General features: G+C 43.6%; 1 protein-coding gene across 1 annotated transcript; it reads right to left on the reverse strand.

Moving 5' to 3' along the window:
- Positions 1-3138: 3138 nt before the first annotated feature.
- Positions 3139-12666, reverse strand: CDO1 (cysteine dioxygenase type 1). The gene is made up of 5 exons (XM_086629512.1): positions 12470-12666; positions 10175-10252; positions 8039-8196; positions 5373-5542; positions 3139-3168 (listed from the first exon to the last, which is right to left on the reverse strand). The coding sequence occupies exons 1-5, from the start codon at positions 12664-12666 to the stop codon at positions 3139-3141; spliced, it is 633 nt and encodes a 210-aa protein (XP_086485638.1).
- Between the last annotated feature and the right edge of the window lie 1180 nt (positions 12667-13846).

Below are 13846 nucleotides of genomic sequence, written 5' to 3' on the forward strand. Positions count from 1 at the left end.
CAAGATGCATACCATACCTAGTGCTTAGGAAGTAGCAAAGGCGGCAGCTGTGGTACGTGTTCTAAGGACTCTGGACCCAATTAATAGTTTCTCTTGAGGTTTCCTGTATTCGCGCCCCTTATTTTGGATAGGCTACCCCCTTGTGCTTCTGGTATGGCAGACATAAGCACCTGGTAAGTACCTTGTTCAGAAACACTGAAATTCCTGTGTTTTTCTATGCAATGTATGTTATCATGTTTACTGTGGCTAAACAGAGTTTGGGAAGACTTGGGTACAGAGTTTTTACTGTTTCTGCTTATATTTCCTCTGCCTCACTTGGTAGGCACACGTGTGGCTAGCTAGAGTACTGCCTAAGTTTCTGTATCAATGGATCTTGGTACAGCTATCTGCTGTCATCACTGCTGTGCTTGGCTGTCCCTCCGATCTTTCCAGTTCCCCTGGCCTCACTGAATCCATGATCTACAAGCTGTTGGGTTTGTCCTTTAATTTGACCTGGTAAGTGAAATCATGATGAATACGCTATATTTGAAGTTAGTTAAGTGAACCCGCTAACGTCCTGTGAGAAATGGGAGGCGGACAGGAGGCAGTGGGTGCAAACTGGAAGACAAGACATCTTGTCTAAACATAAGGCTTTTTTACTACGTGGGTGGTCAAGTGCTGGAAGAGTTTTCTCAGAGAGGCTCCATTCTTGCAGATACTCAAAACCTAACTGGACGTAGTCCTGAGCTACCCGCTCTAGGTAACCCTGCACGAGCAGGGTAGCTGGACTGCCAGCCTCAGCTCATCTCTGGTGCTGTGATACTCTCACAACAACTTGAGCCATGCTAAATTAAGATGCTCGAGCCCACTATCTGGCTTGACACAATTTTTCATTAACTGTTTCATTGTGCATGAGAAAGAAGCATGCAAAACACTTGGGCATGCTGGAGCCCAAGAAAAGCACAGGGCATTCTTTATGCCTGTGGTGTCATTGCTCCTCACGCTTCTTTAAAGAAAGAAGTGTGGCCAGCAGGTTGAGGGATGTGATTCTCCCCCTCAACTCTGCTCTTGTGATACTTCACCTGGAGTTCTGCATTCAGCTCTGGGGCCCCACCATAAGAAGGACATGGACCTGTTGGAGCAGGTTGAGAGGAGGGCCATGAAGGTGAACCAAAGGCTGGAGTGCCTCTCCTATGAAGAGAGGCTAAGAGAGCTGGGATTGTTCAGCCTGGAGAAGAGAAGGCTATGGGGACACCTTCTAGTAGCCTACAGCGGGCCTACAAGAAAGGTGGAGAGGGACTTTTTACTAGGGCATGTGGTGATAGGACAAGGGGTAATGGCTTTAAACTGAAAGAGGAGAGATTTCGGTTAGATCTAAGGGAGCAATTCTTCCCTCTGAGGGTGGTGAAAAACTGGAACAGGTCACCCAGAGAAGTTGTGGCTGCCCCATCCCTGGAAGTGTACCAGGCCAGGTTATATGAGGCTTTGAGCACCCTAAGCTAGTGGAAGGTGTCCCTGCCCACGGCAGAGGGGTTGGAACTAGATGATCTTTAAGGTCCCTTCCAACCCAAACCATTCTATGATTCTACGATTCTAGTTTTGGGCTGCACATTTCCTTGACCTCTCTTTGGCATAGCCTCCAGGTCTAGCTCAAGCAGACAGTCCCAACTTACTGCTGATGTTTATGCCTGTTCTTTTGCTTTTAGGCCTGATTTATCTTTTCTTTTTCTTTTGTTTTTTTTAATTCTCCCTCCATGCCGCCTTTCTTCCTCCTCTTCACTCCTCCCTCCAAAAAAAAAAAAAAAAAAATATTGCAAAGCACCTACTGCTTTCCCACTGGCTATCAAGGAGTAATTCCAGCCTGCAGGCATGGGTTTATTTAAAAACTTTACACGACTGAAACATTTTTTGATAATTTGACACAGCCTCTCTGGAAACAGGCTCTTAGAAAGTAAATATTTTCTGAGCTTGTCAATGTGGAGGGAAATATGTGACTCATCTAAAAAGGACACTGTAAAACTTCTGCCTGAGTAAACAGCAGTCACCTACAAGACTCAGAGACTTGCTACACGTTCTCTACTTGTATTATGTACTAGCTGCATTAAACGAACGGGATAGCCCCAGTGCAGGCAGCTTTGCTGATTTTGATATGTTTAAATAGTTAACTTTTTTCAAGATGGTTCTTTCCTTGTAACTAAATCTGGAGAATAAAACTAAGCATCAGTGAACTCGATGGCAGAACTCCCACCGACTTAATTGGGATCAGGATTCTTCGCGTGTTTGAAATGCTTTCAGCTTTTTAAAGCCTTTACTAATAGTGTATTACTTGGAAAAGACTTAGATGTTCATGAGGAATGTGGATTTTCATAAAGTGTGATGAATATTTTAGTAACAAGGAGAAAAAGGCGGAAAACTTTTAAATCTGCACACAAATCCAGTTTTATTTCAGTTACCTTCTTCAGTAGCTATACAGAATACTCTGGAAACTGGACATTAGCTGAATTAAGTATGATTAGTCTTACTAAAAACCCAAATCTCTGCCCAATCAGTTTTTAAAATCATTGTGCATGAAGCACTTTGCTGCTCCTATTTAAAACAAGATCTGACAAATGAAATCGTAAAAAATAAAAAATAAAAAATGCACAAAACTATCAAAATGGTCTAGAGCATTAAAACCTAAAAGATCTAATTTAAAAAAAAAAAAAGCTGCTGTTGGTTGTATCTAGTGTACTACCCATAGGTACAAGTGACTGGAAGCTTAGAAGTTTACATAGTTACTAATTACATTGAGAGCACACATACATGTAGGCCTATTAAGTAGTGTCAGATGATGTGTAAAAACCCTATTTGTGATATTCTCAGTGTGGTATCAGAAGTGGAATTAAAAGGAGGCTAGAGTCAGAAAAACTTAATTCTGACAGGAGCCTAAGAAAAGGCATCTAACCTCTGAAGTAGTTTATGGCACTAGTTAGCTCAGTGTCCCATAATCGTCATTCGCTCGGGGGAACTGCGGGTGGCCTGGAAGCTGCCCTAGTGTACTTATGTGTACAAGGTATAGAAATACAGCTGGCTGTGCCAGCATGGCTAACTTAGCCATGCAAGTCTTCTGTCCCTGGTTGAACATTCAGCAGGTCTTATGCAAACACGTGATGGTGCTTCTCAGTTGTTCTCCTGCGGCACTGCTGTTGCCTGAAAGGAAAGAGGAGAGGTTGCTCTTTTAAGGAAAGAGGCGGTCACCACCTACTTCATGTTCTCAGCATGGCACTTTGTTGCTGGAGTAGCTCAGCACCTTAAAACACTTAACGTATTTATTTTCAGTACTCCTTGCCAGAGTTTTATAGAGAGCAGTGTGCACCTGACAAAATCACCCTATCCATGGGCTCTGTGTGACTACAAGCAAGCCCACAGTACAAGGGACAGCAGGGGAGTCCTTCCTCCTTCAGGCTATCTTTTATCTCCACTCTGCTTTCTTTTGACAGAAAGTTCTTGAAAGTCCAGCTTGGAAGACAGGCTGCAAAGAGAAACCACCTCCCCCAGCAAAATTCCTGTCAGGAGGAACTGATGTGCTGTGACACCCAAGTCAAAATCAGTTTTCCCTTGATGAACTTTCGCATTGGTATTCTCATGGTTTGTACCTGAACTATGCAGACAGTTACTTCCATGGGCAAGTCTTTGGACATACTACATACTATTTTAATTATTAGGCTTATATAATAAATTTACTGTGTAATTACTTATATGGAGATTTAGTTAATTAAGACTTCATTATGGCCAGAAGCCTATGTGTTTTATCTGCAGAAAAATTTAAGAGAAAGAGGAAGCACTGAATGTGCTTTAGCTAGGCAGATTTTCTCACTCCTAAAAGAGGCACAAGTATACTTTACATTGCTCTCTCGGTGTTTTTGACTTATCTCTCTCTGTCTTCCTACATCCTTTTGAGATCTGGTAAGCCGAAGAAAGTTTGATTTTCCAGTCAGCTTTCCAGAAACCCTCACTGAGACCAGAAGGTTTTTGTAGCGTGAAGTCATTTCAGGCAGCTGGAATGGCCCAGACTCGCTGCCACTATCCCCCTTAGTGGAATTCCATTTACAGGAATTCATGAAAGAGACCAAATGATTAAGATTTACCTCTCTCCTGTAAGCCAGATCCAGTTTCCTACAAAAGGTACAAACTCTACCAGATGGTTACAAATCAAGGGCAGGAAAACAGTCCACGTCAAAACATCTAGTCTCGCTCACTATCTTACATACTTTATGTTCAATAAACAAAACAAAAAGAAAGCAAGCAAATGCTGAATTCTTGCATGAATTTTGTTCAACATTTTCCCAAGTTTATTTCCCTTTAAAATCTGAATTATAAATTTGAGTTTACTTTCTCAAGGACCTTTCAAACTCAGGAAGGTCAAAGTTTGTGTTTCAGCAGTTTGGTAAAGTTGTAATCACATAATGTGACAAGCTTCAAAGAAATAATTTACATGGTACTTGTTGATTATATAAAACTTTAACTGGGTCATACTAAGGGCTCACTCCAGGAAACTCCTGAGCACTGAATTTCTGGCTTCAGTGAAAGGTGAAAGTGTTCTGTATCTAACAAAACCAAACAGTCTTTGAACCTCTGTGGCTGGACATCAAGAATCTGTCTTTTCTCCCTATATGAGTAGTTATGTGTCCCAATGCATGGAAAAGCACTAAAAGGAACCCTATTAAACTCTCCCAGATGTCCTAGCCTGGTCCCCCAAAGCTGATCTTGAGATTTCTTTTCTATCCAAGTAAAATCTCATGCCATTGCTCAAGAACGCAGACAACAGCCTATCAGCCCACTCTCAGAGCAAGTGTTTCTGTGTCAAGGTTTTGATCTTAAAGAATTAAATTAACTTTATTAAAGAATTCTTTACTTTCCAGTAAGCTACAAGATTTAAAACAACTGACTTGAAACATGATGCTTTTTGGCAGAACAGTTTAGGCAGGAAACGTTACACATGCCTTAAGTTGGCCAAAACAACGTAGCTGCTTCACAGTTTTCCATTGACTAGGTTGCATTTACAATCGTTTGCTGCCTGACGACGCTTAGCTAGTCACAAAATTCTCAGTAATCCTCCTATCTGCTCGGAACTGACCTCCTGCTGATGAAGGGGAGGCAAGCTACAAAGCAGGGAACTCCGCATGAAGGAAGTGCAAATTGACAAAGAGCGGAGTTTTTAGAAACAGGTTTTACACTGGTCCTAGACAGAGATGTGCCAGCAAAGGCAGGGCTGCTGGACCTCCTGCCTGCCCTGGGGCACCGGCACTCCACCTGCACAGGCATGAGGGCAGCCCCTTGCACCTGTCCTCGCAGGGGCCGAGGGAAGGCTCAGAGCCCCGGGCCAGGCGGGGAGCGCGTCATCTCCTACTTACGCAGAGAGTCCTTTCTCCAAACTGGCTGTAGAAGGTCATCTTGACTTTGTGCTTGTGTCCAGTCCTCTGATCAAAGGTGTTGCAGCTGTCGAAGGGCGGGCTGTACAAGTGCAGGCTAACGGCAGACTCTGTGTGGCTTATGTTCTCCACGCGGTGAAGGCCAATGGAGTCTACGACAGCAAGGGCATGAAACGAGAGGTTGTGTTAGCGGAAAGATTTAACGAGATCTCAGAAACTTGGAAAAAATGCTTTCTAAACTGAAACTCACGAGCAAGCTAGTTAGGCATGCCCCGGCTTTTATGGGCAACAGGTAACTCAGTACAGAGAACCTGACTGCTGTTCTCTAGCACAGATTCTTAAACATGCTGGTAATTCAAAATACCCTATTGCCTTCCACTATTGTTGTAACTTCTAGATGATTTGCTACAGGATAAAGGCCAACAGAAATCCAGAGAAACTTAAGGAAGGCCATGCTGTCAGTAATTTTCTAGCTATCATTCCCAAAGAACTTAAAGGTTATTTACTTTCCTAGGAGATCCTGTTGTCATAGATGCTCCAGAAAGAAGAAGGTTTGTGTTTCTAGAAATTTGTTTTATAGGGAAAAAGTTTTTGTATTGGTAATTCTCAGTCCGGTAACAAGGATACCAGTCACATTAAAGGTCAGCTACGTGTATCTGGGGCATGGACTTACAGTCAGAGATATATTTGTCTTCTACTGCAGGCACCTGTTTCCTCATTAATCCTTCCGATTTATTAGTTTGGAAAACAGGCTTTTCATTTATCTGCTCTTTTGACTGAAGTGACAAATTGGTAGTGACTGGCATACCTCCAGGCTTGACTGAACAGTAAGCATAATTGAACATGTAATAAAAGGAGGCACTGTCTACTGTGTGGTTACTAATGAAGTGAAGGCACTTCCTGCGATGATGGAGTAGAAATCAAGCTGTTACATAAAAATTTAAGGTGTGAAGAATCACATCCATGAAATAAACTATTTCCATTCTACACTAAAGTGGAGTTTTTGAGTTACTTAAGAGAGACCTTGAATTTAAATTTATGACCCTGCTCTAAAAACATCTCAGGCCTTCGTACTCAAATTAATGTGTTCTATAATACCTAGACCTATATTGTGCAACATAGGCATGATACACTGAGAATGAGTACACTCTTAACTCTGATATATTTGAAGCGTAAGCACTAAATGTTGTTGACATATTTTATCTAAATAGAGAACATAGGGGCAAAAAAAGTCCTAAATCTAAGCTCATCTCATGGGAAACTTGAGCAAACTCTGTTTAGTGGTTCTAACCTTAAAAATAATGTACAAGAGCAACCAAGAAGAACACAATAGAAACACGAAGCTCACTCACTATTGAAGTAGTTAGGGCAATCAACACACTGTCAGTGTTTTCTTTCTACTTATCTGTTTCTTTTAAACCAAAACTTCTGCTGTGAAGCATGGCAGAGATACAAACTGCCTCAGAGAACTGGACATCAAATTTGTTTAAAACAACCAAGGAGGCCTTGGATCAGATGCACACAGGGTGCAATTGCTTGTGTCAGAAAGAACTACATGCGTAGGAAAACCTAGCTGAGTCCAAGAACTGACATCCCTGGCATGGGAGCATCACAGACATGTCAAGCTCCTTCTTGCATTTCCTCTCCTATGGATTATGTGTTTTCACTTAATGTGGCATACCTTCAACAGAGGGCTGCAGAGAACTAGACTGTCTTCCTCAATGCCCTCTCCCTGGCTTAGTCCATAACCCAACATGAGGTTCCCGCTAACTGAGGAGTTCAACCTCAGCCCACAAGGTGTGTGCTCCAGTTTTTAACTCATCATGTAAAAGGCAGACAGCCCCCTTATTTGATGCTTTGCTTTGTTCTCATGAACTCATTGCTGTCCAGTGTGATGTGCAATGTCTTTCACAGCTTCAGAATATGTTAGACCCAGCTGGCCACTCCAGGATGGACTGCAGCATAGGACAAGATGGTGAGAGCTACAGATATGTGTAATGGCATGGATATAGGTACCTAGTGAGCCTTACTGGTAGAGATTTAGTCATGTCTCAGCATCTGTGCAGTGGGGCAACTTTTTTTTGTAGATTGGGTAGACTCAGGACTTCAATTCTGCTGACACTGCACTTCAGCACTATTTGTACAAGAAGTAGCACTGAGGATCAGGGTCTCTGCTCCTGGCTGGTCAATTTATTCCATAGACAGCTTTTATATTTTGACGTAGGATTTCCATGACTGACTAAAAGTTTGATTTCTTTGAGAAAAAGTGAAGGTGGTTAAGCTATCTAAATTTTGGTTCCCTTATTTCTCACAAAATACTATCTAAGGTCTACATTTATAAGCAATTTCACATAGTCATTAGGGACACAGCACTGAAGGCTGCTTGGTCTAGAGGAGATGCCTGGCATATTTAAGTATCAAGCAACTGCTGCAATGTCTTAAGAGTGAGTTAAAAGGACATTTTTGTTGTTTGCTTTACTGAATCTAAATACAGGTTTGTGCAGAATCTAGAGAGCTACATTCTTAAACTGTGCATAAAACCATTAGTATTATACTGTTAAAAACAGTAGACTAGAGAGCAGATGAACTCTTCTGTTAGGAATAATACTCATGGATGGTTACTTATCAAAACAAGCTTGATAGCTCACCATTAATGTAGGCACATTGATTTTCCCTCAAAACTCGTTCTGATTTCTTAGACATTTCACCATTCCCTTTTTTCTCAGGCCATTCAAACAGAGTCTCCTTTAGATTTCCCTGGAGGATCTTCATAAAGCAGTGTGAGTCAGTGTGATCATGGATGCTGCTATATATGGAAAAAGAATAACCAAACTCAGTGTGATATACATATTTAATTTCAGTACAGCAAATAGGACAGATGGCATAACATATTGTATCTGAACATAGCCCTAGAATGAAATGTCATTGCACAAAAAACTTTGGAAAAAGAAGAGATTCACAGGGCTAAAGTATGCCTACTTAAAACTGTTACTTTAGAAACGTATTAGGAAAAGCTCACATACAGCAGGACTTGAAAAAGAATCAGATATTGATCAACCTATGACTTTGACACAGAGAAGTACAAAGGAAGTCTGGAGGAGGGCAGAAAAATTCTTCAGAACACAAATTCTTCTGGGCCAAGAAACAAAACAGTGCTTTCCACAGTGACCCCAGGCAGAGGCTGGTATAAACTCACAAGTATACCTGATATTTGCAGATCTACCATGCTCGCTCCCAAAACATGGAAGAAAAGAGCTGCTTCTACATAATTTCTATGGTCTCTTTACTGCTGTGGTGCACAGGCATTTGTTGGAGAAAAAATGCTGTACCTCTCACTCTGATAGTACTAATTACAACCAGCTACAGTAACCTGTTATTTTCACTGTTTTGGCAAAACGTGAACAAAGCAGCAGGATCTACTATGATTTGTCTCCTTGCTAGATGTGTCTCCTTGCTCCAAAGTATGTTTTAATTGTTACATTTGGAGACATATGGACTAAACATGTTTAGTTTTGGTTTTATTTTTTTTAAATAGAGGACTAACTGTTACAGAAGTCAATGGGATTAAGACAAAAGGAGAATTCTCCACTCATCGGTGGGGGAGAGAGAGGAGCGAATTTAACTCTCCCAGAAGTACAGTGCTAATGAGTTCCAGTCAAAAACTTGGTACTTGTACATTACTGTTTTCAGTAAACAAATGTCAGGGTTTCTTAATAAGCGAGATGCCAAGAGAGCAGAGCTTGCTTCAGGCACAGAACTGTTCACTAACGCCACGTTGTCACGCTCCTTCCACAAGCCATAAGAACAATCTGATCCTGATCATGTAGGAAGCAAAAACAACTTGTGGTCTCAGTCTAGCTCTAGCAAACACTCATCCAACTCAAACACAGTTTGACATAAATTACAGGCTTTGTCAGAATGCTGTGGAAAGAGCAGAGGTAGTGGGCTTGGTTCCTATATCCCTCTGAGTATAACGTCATGGCATCCCCTAGAGAATACTGTAAATATTCAATTGCATGCTCAACTAAAACAAACAAAAAAACAGCTCTGACATCTCCTTAGGTTTTCTATTTATATGCAAGAATGATCAGTCAAAACTTGCAAGTTTTGTTAACCCGTGTTTTGTTTTAGCCAACATTTTGAGAAAGACCCTTGAAGGGACAGATCCCGACCTCATGTTTGTAGGACCATACAACTCAGTGTACAGTCTGTGTACATAACTCTGGAGGCTGTATCAGCAGCATGGTCTGTCTCGAGGGAAGAGATGGGATGTGTGAACCTAAAGGCAAGCACTCCTGGAAAGGGGCTCCCTCCTCATAGCCCACAGTCCTAACCCAAACCTACTTTTCTTCTCACAGAGGTGGGATTTAAACACCATAAGAGAACAAAGACTATTTGAAGTGCATCAAGTCCTGCTTCTGCAACCGAGTGTTGTATGGGTCTGTTGCATGGGACAGGTTGAACAGGGTGTGTTCAACAGACCCTGCCACAGGACCCTCTGTATCTCTGGGACTAAAAACTTCCCCTGGCAGAAGAGCAGCTTAGATTTGGCAGAAAACCAGAGCATTTTTAGAAAAGCACTCTAAAAAGGTCCATGAGATACAAACTTGCAAGAGATATAGCAAATATTCAGGACTGCTATACCAATAGGAGCTCTGCATTGCTTAGTTTCTGGACGCTTTCTGATAGTTCACATAGGGCTGATTATTTGTGTCTTTTCATATGACAGTGAAAGATACAGTGGCTTTATCTCTTTGCTAGAACCATAGCCTTTGGATACAAACCTGCCATGCCCTTCACCCCAGCACAAGATCATCAAGTTGAATTTTCCATTTCCATTGTCCACAAGATTTCTCGTATACCTGAAATACAAAACATTTGCTTTTTACTGTACTGATGTGCTTATAAAAGACAAAATTATAGCAACATGTTTATGAAGGAAAGTTATGACATATAAAAATCATTTTTCTTCTTTTTCTTGAAAACCAAGTCTTACCTGGGAAAAAATGAAATTGTATTTTTAAGCTTTTTTTTTGGTAAGAGTTATTTTCTTGGAAGAAAAAATGGACATATTTAATATTTTGTAATCATATTGCTTTTGAATTACATAGATTATTGGAGTTTGGGAACTCTGAGCCTAAAACTAATGTAGTAGATAGGATCAAATCAAAATAGTTCTTGAATGAAGTCATTTCAGCAGCTGGCTTATAATTAGAAACAGAGGACTGCAATGAAACAAGAATAATACACGGTTACGTTCTTCTGCAGCTCCTTTTCAGATATTCTTGGCTTTCATAGAATCATAGCATAGTTTGAGTTGGAAGGGACCTTAAAGATCATCCAGTTCCAACCTCCCTGCCATCGGCAGCGACACCTTCCACTGGATCAGGTTGCTCAAAACCCTGTCCAACCTGGCCTTGAACACTTCCAGGAATGTTACGCAGCACTCATTCGTACAACGCCAGATAACCAAAGAAACAAGCAGTAAGCTTCCTGTACACTGTTTCCCTACTCTCTTTCTGAAAGTTCTGCATCTTGTACTATAGCATTTATGCGTGGATAAAATATCTGTGGGGTAATTTCTGCCAACATCTACTTCTGAACAAAGTATATCAGAGCAAGATTCTTAAAAGTATTTTTCACGTGCTAACTTACAGGTGGCAGAGAATAAGTTTTCTCCTAAAGCCTTTTTATCAATACGTGTGTTCTAGACTGTGATTTGCTCTCAGGGCTTGAAAACATCTTTAATGAAAACATCTTATGGTTATTTCTTTGTACTCTCCTGCAAGCCTGCCCTGAGCTGCTGCTCATCTTGTCCTATTGAAAAGTTCACTAGAGAAGAGACTCGGATTTTGCTATATGCGTTACTTTTGCTAGTGGGGCTCTTGTGATCTGAGACTGGTTCTTCTAGCTGTCACAGTGCAAGTAACCCAGTAGGACCTTTTGGTTTGATTTTAGCTTTAGTCATGACTATTTGCACTTTGCCGAGTAAAGCAAATATTTATGCCGATGACAGGACACTTCACTCTCACCTAAAAGACACAAGCAGGGGCTCAAAGAAAGTGCACTGGTGTCAAATGAATGTTTTTTAATTAGTTTCCCCCTAAGACCACTCTATTTTAATCAGGATAGGATGCTCATAACAAACTACTTTCAAAGCATATCATGGATATCTCTATGCTGCCTCTCACAGCATCCACAATTTGTGCATATATTAGGTAGACATATTTTTCCTGTGATATCAGAACATAAGCAATCAATGCTGGCATCCAACTGAACTTTTCAAGTGCTGTTATTTCTGTACAGCAGGTCTGGCTGGCCAAAGAAAAAGAAAAAAAAAAGGCTGCTACGCATACTTAGAATGTTAGCAGGCTTCGGTTCTTAGTTTCCTTTGTTCTGTTACAAATTTTGTCATTTGTCCTGAATGGTGGATGGTCCACACGAGGTGAAAGGAAGTTAAAAAAAGTCAAGCTAGCGTGATACTTTCATGATAGAAAGGTTAAAAGGAAAAGTTTTGAGGTTTGAGTTTGTTTTGGGTGGTTTTCGGTTTTTTGTTTTTTGGTTTTTTTTTTTTGAAGAAGTGCTCAAATAAAATGTATTTATATTGAAACTTAAGACAGGGAAGCCACCAACGGCAGGAAAAAAAGTAGTTGCCAGCGAAGTAGGAGCGACTCAAAACCTAAACAGATATTTTCTCTCCTCCTGGCAAGCAGTGAAAAACCTCGACCTGCACTACCCCGGAGGAGGAAGGGACTGGAGCGTGGGGGACAGGCGGCTCCCGACCACCGGTACGGCCGGGAACACGCGCAGCGGCACCTCTGCAGACACCAAGCACCCACTTTGGAGCGGTTCGCTCCCCCCGCCCACCACGCCGCGCAGCCCCCGCGGCCCTTCGCCCCCCCATCGCCGCGCTGCCGAAGGGGCTGCCGGCCGCGTTCGGCGGGCGGGAGCGGGGGGCGTCGGCCCCGCGTCCCGGCGGTCCCCGCTCCCCGCCTGCGGCTCTGCCCCGCTCGCACGGTGCGGGGCGCGGCGCCGGGGGCTCCCTTACCCCGGGGCGTGTGCGTGGGGATGGGCCGTACCTGTACTGGTCGAATTTGGCGTACCGCAGCCACTCCTCGGGGTTGCTCTCGTACGATTCCATCAGCGCCTGCACTTCCTCCACGCTGACTTTGTCCTCGGCGAATATCCGATGGAGGATGCGGACTAGCTCCTCCAGGGTCTGCGCCTTCCACGTCTCCGTCTGCACCAGCTGCTCCATCATCGCCGGCTGCTCCATCGCCGCCAGCGGCTGCCCCCGGCTGGCCCCCGCCGCCTCCCTTTATGCGCCGGGAGGCACGGCGGGAGCCTACCACCGCCCCGGCGGGCGGAGGGGCCGGGCGGCGGCGGCGGGCGGGCCCGCGGCCAGCCGTGCCCGTCCCCGTCCCCGTTCCCGTCCGCGGGAGCGAGGCCGCCGACCCCGGCGGGCGGGGCAGCCGGAGCCGGCTGCAAGGGCGAGGCTCACACCGCCTGCTTCTGCCTCCCCTCCGGCCGCCGTCGGTCCATCCAGCGAGCCGAGGCGGTGCCGGGCAGGTCTCGCTTTAACCCCTCGGGCGGGCATGCCGGCGTTTGGCTCTCCGGTATCCCCGGTGGAAGGAATACGAAGGGAAGAAGTGGCTGTGCCTGCCGGGCGGAAAGCATCTCTCCCGGCAGCAGTCTCCACGCAGCTCTCCTTCTCCCTGCCAGGCCTCTTCCGCGTGAGCATCTTCATCCCCCGTGGGCCAGGTCCCCCACTGCCTCCGTTACTCCTGTCACAGAGGAAAAAAGCTTCCAGCCAGATAAGCTGCAGCAGACAAGTGCTAATTGGAGGCTGGCCTTACAAAACTATGCCTAGAAGCTCTTTTTAAAAGCAAAACAAAACATACTGGTATCTAATTCCCACATAAAATTGCTGCTGGAGATTATGTTAATACGGGCTGCCTGTTGAAAATGCTGTTCCTTGAATACTGAGCACTGTTGCAGTCACATTTAGGGCTGCTGCGATCATTCATGCTCAGCACGACACCTAGAAATGCAATGAATGGGACAAAGGAGGCCAGGCTAAGATGACAGAGTAGCACTGTCAAACCTATGTACTGGCTGCAGAGCAAGCATATGCCACGCCAGCTGTCTTTATTTCCAGTTCAGCTGTTAATACAATGTTTATTAGTTATGAATTCTGGCAATGGAATTTACACCATAGAATTGTCTTCTTAAAAGTCCTTCCTTTCTTTCTGGAAAAAAAAAAAAAAAAAGCTATTTAGGTCTGCCTGATGATTGTGAGGCTGGTAGTAGGCAGATTGGTGGTGTGGTCTGCTGTAGCCTAAAAGGGCTCACAGTACTTGCAGCTGGCAATTTTCCTTAGAGACATTTACGTTGAGGGATTTCCAGCATGCCTGCTTTCTCTTCCCTCTTCCTGACCTGTGCATCAAGCAGGTGTG

This window comes from Tauraco erythrolophus, chromosome Z (genome assembly GCF_009769465.1).
Source record: "Tauraco erythrolophus isolate bTauEry1 chromosome Z, bTauEry1.pri, whole genome shotgun sequence".
In the NCBI taxonomy this organism is placed as follows: domain Eukaryota; kingdom Metazoa; phylum Chordata; class Aves; order Musophagiformes; family Musophagidae; genus Tauraco; species Tauraco erythrolophus.